General features: G+C 40.9%; 2 protein-coding genes across 6 annotated transcripts; one reads left to right on the top strand and one right to left on the bottom strand.

The window, feature by feature from the left end:
- The first annotated feature begins 278 nt into the window (after window positions 1-278).
- LOC135945118 (protein Hook homolog 3-like) lies at window positions 279-4,941 on the top strand. 4 transcript variants are annotated; one of them, XM_065492538.1, is made up of 16 exons: window positions 279-440; window positions 533-624; window positions 721-793; window positions 868-1,051; window positions 1,118-1,368; window positions 1,426-1,579; window positions 1,975-2,252; window positions 2,340-2,504; window positions 2,714-2,868; window positions 2,918-3,052; window positions 3,432-3,640; window positions 3,693-3,892; window positions 4,100-4,171; window positions 4,229-4,374; window positions 4,444-4,482; window positions 4,679-4,941. In XM_065492538.1, exons 1-15 carry the CDS (start codon window positions 387-389, stop codon window positions 4,454-4,456), a joined length of 2,181 nt encoding a protein of 726 aa, XP_065348610.1. In that variant the 5' UTR covers window positions 279-386; the 3' UTR covers window positions 4,457-4,482; window positions 4,679-4,941. The 4 variants fall into 4 exon arrangements, with proteins under 4 accessions (XP_065348610.1, XP_065348609.1, XP_065348606.1 ...); XM_065492537.1 differs by having other exon boundaries at window positions 4,589-4,941; XM_065492534.1 differs by lacking the exon at window positions 4,444-4,482.
- On the bottom strand, window positions 4,925-6,408 carry LOC135945122 (probable H/ACA ribonucleoprotein complex subunit 1). 2 transcript variants are annotated; one of them, XM_065492546.1, is made up of 5 exons: window positions 6,251-6,408; window positions 6,116-6,196; window positions 5,971-6,031; window positions 5,375-5,590; window positions 4,925-5,316 (listed from the first exon to the last, which is right to left on the bottom strand). In XM_065492546.1, exons 2-5 carry the CDS (start codon window positions 6,163-6,165, stop codon window positions 4,981-4,983), a joined length of 663 nt encoding a protein of 220 aa, XP_065348618.1. In that variant the 5' UTR covers window positions 6,166-6,196; window positions 6,251-6,408; the 3' UTR covers window positions 4,925-4,980. The 2 variants fall into 2 exon arrangements, with proteins under 2 accessions (XP_065348618.1, XP_065348617.1); XM_065492545.1 differs by having other exon boundaries at window positions 5,971-6,029; window positions 6,093-6,196; window positions 6,251-6,407.
- Window positions 6,409-6,424: the final 16 nt, after the last annotated feature.

Genomic DNA, 6,424 nt, shown 5'->3' with positions numbered 1-6,424 from the left:
TCATTCATCACATTACTGACTGTTTCTGACTGACGTCATCAAGACGTATGAGAAAAACCGGTATTTTTGTTGTTTTCGCGGTTTTTGTAACATTTTCTCTTGGATGAGAGTGAAATTTAAAAATTTTCGCTATTTGATTTCATAAAATCTTGTTATTTTCTTAGATTGTAACAAATTTACCACTTTATAATTCTTGATTCTGAAAGGAATTTATAACCGATAACCGGTATTTTATTTTTTGCTCTGACATACCGTTATCAAGTAAACATTAGTCACAGCTGTTTTTATCTACCTACACAACACGGTGCGGAAAAGTAGAGCAGTTATTATAGAAAATGCTCTGAACATCAGTTCTTCGAAGAATTTTTTCCAGCTAAACTTAAACAATGGCTGACCCGTTGGCTGAAGAGGCACCAGAGGTCAAAAGCCTGCTGAAATGGGTAAATTAAATTCTTGTTGTCGCGCCCTAATTATTTTGCTCCCACGCCTTTTCATATGCAATTATTATTAATTCTCAAAATTTGTGTTTCAGCTTCAGACGTTCGAAATTGCGGATTGCAACCAGCCCCTGCAACTTCAAGACCTTAGTGATGGCATCATCATGTCCAAAATTTTGAATGAAATGTAAATATTTCCATTATTTTGGAAAACTGAAATGCTTGACTTTAATATGTATAATTAGTGCTAATTATGATATTTATTATTTTTTAAATATTCCAGCGAACCTCAGTGCTTTACTGATGCGTGGAAGTCGAGCATGAATGCAAATGCGTCACAAATCTGGCGGCTCAAGGTAAAGCTAATCAAAAGTTGCAGACTTTGCTTTTTTATTTTGTAAGCGGTGGTTTCTAAATTGAATTTTAACAGGTGAGCAACCTCAAAAAGCTGGTGACCAAGATGATGGACTACTATCAGGACTACTTGAACTTCCAGCCGTTGTCCTTCGAGGAGCCGAACATAAATAAAATCGGCGAACACTGTGACCCAGAGAACCTGACGCAGCTTCTGATTATGGTGCTCGGATGTGCTGTTCATTGCGCCAACAAGGAAGGTTTGTCTGCATTTATTTTGGTTCTTTTTGTGTCACACATTCTAATTAACGCAATTTTCACATCAGAGTATATCATGAAAATCACATCTTTGGAGCTTGATGTGCAGAGCGTGTTGATGCAGTGCATAAAGGAACTGCAGAGCTGTTTCCAAATGCCAGGAGCACCTTTAGAGTCGCCTGCGTCGGTGGGGCCGGGTGAGAGCTTTGTCACCTCACACATTTCTCAGCTGCAAGAGGAATTGAGAGCAACCTCCGCCCTCAAGGAGCAGATGGCCCAAAAGTGCCACGAACTCGACCTGCAGGCAACCATTTTACAGGTAAGCTGATCAAAATTGTTAAGGAAATTTCTTAATTGCAACGCCTTTTGGTTGTAGGACGAGAAAGAGGTGCTTTTGAGCGAAAATAATGCGTTGAAGGAAAGGATGAAAGAGTTTGAAGGTCTGGAAGACGCGGGTGGAAGCCAAAGGTTGAAGGACCTGAAGAAGCAGGTGGAACTGCTCAAGGAAGAGGTTTTCAAGGCGGAAACAGGTAGGAAAATGAAACCATACCATAAGTTGTGGCAGCAAAAATGGTCATCAATGGCTTAACAATGATCGGGATTTGATAAAACCAGGCAATAAATTGTCTTTTTTAAAATTGGCTTGAATTTATGCCTAAAATAGGATGTTTATTACTGGAACTGGAATTTACTTCCCTAATTTTAGCCCATTGTTGTCAATTAAGCCGCCGAAATTATTTTTAATATTTTTGGAACACTGATTTTCAATTGTTTCCTCTGAAATTAACCTCAAACTTCCAAATATATGGGAGTGTCTTAAGAAATTTGATTTTTCCCATGTACGACAATATTTTGCCTATAAAAAGATATTTGTTTCCTTTGTTTCTAGGGATTTTTCTTCATAATATTTCGATTTTGTTTTTAGCCAGGGATGATTACCGGGCCAAAGTGCAGCTGGTGGAAAAGGAGAACTTGGAGACAAAAGCGCGCCTTGTTGAGTTGCAGCAGGCCGCCGACGAAGCGCGTTTGCTGAAAGATGAACTGGACGTGGCTCGTGAGGCTGCAGATCAGGCAGCAAAACTCGAGGCCACAATCGAGACTTACAAGAAAAAGCTTGAGGAATTCAGTGATTTGCGGCGACAGTTGAAGCTCCTTGAAGATAAAAATATCGAATACATGCAGACGAATATGGAGCTGGAGGAGGTATAAAATAGTTTAATGTTTTGAATTACAAGATAAGAAAATATTTTGCTTTGATTATCTAAAGAAAAATATCAATCTTTTGCTTAGGAGTTGAAAAAGTCTGGCTCTTGGAAGCCACAAGTCGAGATGTACAAGAAACAGGTCGGGGAGCTGCATCAAAAATTGGGCGACGAAACTAAACGGGCCGACAAGGTCGAGTTTGAAAACAGAAAACTGCTCGAAAAGCTGCAAGCAGTGACTGTCGAGAAGGAGGTGAGTTATTCTTGAGCCGCCGCTGTGAAATTATAGTTCTTGTAGATTCATCTGCACACTTAAAATTGATTTCCCCTTTCATGCACCTTTTAAGTGGTTGAGAGACCAGAAGCAGGTATTTTGACACTCCCTTGCTTTTGCATCCTAGCTACAGCTTCAGCTGAAAAACTGCCTTTTAACCCTGGCTAAAAACTGTCTTTCAAACACAGAGACTCGTCACCGTGTTGGGCGATATGAAGGAGAACATGGAAGAAATGAAGTTCACGCAAATCCAGACCGTGGACAACGCCAGTCCAGGCCCTGTTACCCAGAGAAGCGCGTCCAGTGGGCCGAATCAGCTCGACCTCAGCGTCCAAGAGCTCAAGTATGAAGTTTAATGCTTGAATTGACAGGAATTTTAATTTTTGTCACAGGGAGAAGGTTATTCGGCTGGAACATGAAAATAAATTGTTGAAGATCAAAGGCACGGGCGACGAAGAATTTGCCGTGCTGCAAGCGCAGGTGGAGGATCTCACGCAGAGGATGTCTCTCGAACAAACTGAAAACAGGTTTGTTTTCCTGTAGATAATTTTCAATTCACCAGTTATTGGATATACGGTGGCGCCATGTGTTGGCGTTTTCGAATACCCAACTGGCGAATTGAACATAAAAATCATCTCAAAGAAATTTATTTTGACTGTTTCTTTCCTTTGATAACTTAAAATTTCAATATCATGAGGAAATTGCAAACCAAATCAACAGATATTTGGTTGTAATAGCTTAAAAATTTATTAAAATTGTTAAAGAACAGAGTGTTTTCATGAGAAAATTTTAATTCTATAAAAATATGGAACAATTCATCAAAATCAATATTTTGTTCCTTACAAATATAATTTTTAAACAGCTTTGCCAGTAAATGGGTTGCCTATAATTGTCTCTATTTCTCAGGAAAGCAAACCAGAGAATCATGGAGTTGGAAAACCAGGTGACAGAAACACAGGAGCGACTGGCTAGCTCGAGCCAACAAGATTCAAATTTGTCCAGCAACGCCAAGAGCCTGATGACCCAGCTGCAAACGCAGGTCAGAGAGCTAGGCAATGAATTGGAGGAAAAGAGCGGGCAAGTGGAGACCAAAGAGGCGCAGCTCACCGACATGAGTCAGTGTTTTGTATTGCTGCACGAGTGGAATTCTCAATTTGCAGTTTACAGAGCAAAAGCTGGTCTTCCTGCAAGGTGCTTTGGAGAGGAAGGACCTGGAGATGCAGGCCAAGGAGGAAAAGTACCAGAGGTGCATTGAAAAGGCCAAGAGTGTTATAAACACTTTGGACCCCAAGCAGGACGCCAGTGCTGAGGTTGCCGAGTTGCGCAACCAGATTGAAGAGAAGGAAAGAATTATCGTCAACATGGAGGTAAGAAATTTAGATCAGTCAAAATCATTACAGGAAGAGTGAGAAATTTTAATTATTGGCATTATTGGGATGTGCTTTTAAGTAAAATTATTGTTTTGTTAAACATTCTTGAAATACCGATAGGCCAGGAGTGTTTTCTCCGTTTTTGAATTGATTATATTTTACAGTTTCTTCGTGTAACTTCAATCGTGATTAAATGTTTTTCAGAAAGAGTTTGAGAAGAGCAGAGGAATCCGCGAGATGGAGGAAAAACTGATGCTAACCGCCTTTAACAAATTCGTAAGTAAAATCCTCAATCTCACTCACTCACAATATCAGCTTCAATTTCGTCTCCAGACTGTCCAGATGAACCGACAAGCTGCCGAGCAGCGGCTTTCAAACATGGCTTCAACCTCAGCCTCTTTCCTGTCCCGACAAAGGCAACCAACGTCTGGCAGGTCAAGGGGCAGAGCCTCCAACTCCTCCCCACCGTACAACACAAGGTGACCTTTCATCCTGAACGTTTACGTGTTTAACAGTGCCTAACTGCTTGCATTTCATTCGTTTTGTAGCTCTTTAAAATGATAGAACGCTCAGGAGTAAACAACAAGGTGATTTTCGTAATTATTTTTGCGCACCTTGGTTGACTGGTTTTGCACTATTTTTTATTTGTTATAGATGCATGATTTAGAAATCTTATTGTGTGAATTTTTTCAGTGATGGATTTGTGGAGTATTAATCGGCTCGTTGCATGCCTCTTTCGATCATCAATTCGACCTGGCACTAAAGTTATGTGTAACTATTTAGGAGTTTACAAGAGAGGATAGCACAGGATTTTGAAGACATGAAGATAACCTAGCTCCTGGAAATCACCGTCCAAGTGCGAATTTTAACCCATTCAACAGTTTTTTTGTTTAAATCTTTGCCAGTCAACATGTTGTTACAAATATTTATTCCCTGCTATTTAATTAATATTAGGAAAATATTTTCTATGTAAAGTCCACAAAAAAGCAGTAATAAGATTAGAGGAGTGTACTGGAATTTTAATAAACGTTATTCTTGATATAAAAGCCTTTCTCTTTATTTTTACAATTTTCAAATTCGGCAATTTATCTCCTGAAGCCGCCGCCGCCGCCTCGTCCTCTAAATCCTCCTCCGCCGCCTCCGCGGCCTCCTCCATACCCACCGCCGCCGCCTCCATAGCCTCCGCCGCCTCCTCTGCTGAATCCACCGCCTCCACGGCCGCCTCCGCCAAATCCTCCTCTTCCTCCTCGGAATCCGCCGCCGCCGCCACCTCTTCCTCCGAAGCCGCCTCTTCCACCTCCGAATCCTCCTCCGCCGCCGCGGCCTCCTCTGCCTCCACGGCCGCCGCCGCCCCTTTTAGCACCAGGGGGCTGCGGCAAAAATCTTTGCAGCGGCAGCAGTTTGTGTTTCTCGATGAAAACCTGTGATTAAGAATTTTTTAATGAGACACAATTTGAAAAAAAAATGCATTCATGTTACCTTGTGTTTTGCTTTGAACGATTGCGACTTGACACTGTCTAAAAGTTTGACGGAAATGTAGTAGTTTCTAAGCGTGCCGAAAATCTCGTCAACTTTGCCGATTTGTGTCTTGTCCTCGTTGTAAATTGGTGCGTTGAAGTATGGAACATCTTCAAGATCAGACTTGACGACTATGTCAGCCTGGCAGGCGTGTGTGAAGTGGCCGAACTCCATGACCTGGAACAACAATTTAAAATATTATCTTAATTTATGTATTTTGACATATTATGACTGTGAAATAAAGTTCAAAAATTTAATCGTAATTAAAAAGATAGAATTTTAGTATGGTCCACCAGGGCCCACCATGTTAATTTAAAACTTATTATGAGAAACAATAAATAAATAGGAGAAAGAGAACCGCACGCAGTCCCTAAATTCAACCTAATTCAATAACAGTCCAGTCTGACAGTTCAACATTTAATTCTGGATTTTTATGAAAATACTCAAAATTAGTCTACCAATTTGAATTCAAACTTAATTTAGAGGTGCTTTAGACACTATTCGCTCCTAAATTTAAATTTAAAATTAAAATAAGGTGCGTAGGCGTAAAAAAATACCTCTTCAGGTGGCCCTTGGTCCTGCTGTCTGTTTCCCCAGCCTCCTCCGCCTCCGCGACCTGCAAGATTAATATTTTTAGCAATGAAAATTACATCTCAATAATTATAAATATGCAAATTACCTCGTCCACCGCCGAATCCTCCTCGTCCGCCGCCGAATCCTCCACGTCCGCCTCCACGGCCTCGAAACGACATTGTGTCGGTGTGTCTATCTAATGTAGATTAACTAGAAAAACACACATCTTGAGATAAAATTCAATTTTAAAGCCGTTTAACTTACAGAAAACACGAGAAAAGCCCTAAATTTTTGGCTCTGCGACTGGAATGGTACGAAAATGCTCAAGTTTCAGTGCCGCAAAGCCCGCAATTACATCGAGCGGCACGTGGATTTTCCAAAAGCAAAACACAAACACAACACATGAACAAGCGGCGGGTGTGAAGCGGCGCAGGCCAC

Source organism: Cloeon dipterum, chromosome X (genome assembly GCF_949628265.1).
Source record: "Cloeon dipterum chromosome X, ieCloDipt1.1, whole genome shotgun sequence".
Lineage (NCBI taxonomy): Eukaryota > Metazoa > Arthropoda > Insecta > Ephemeroptera > Baetidae > Cloeon > Cloeon dipterum.
The sequence above is the reverse complement of the archived record's forward strand: the minus strand, read 5'-3'. Positions and strand labels throughout refer to the sequence as shown.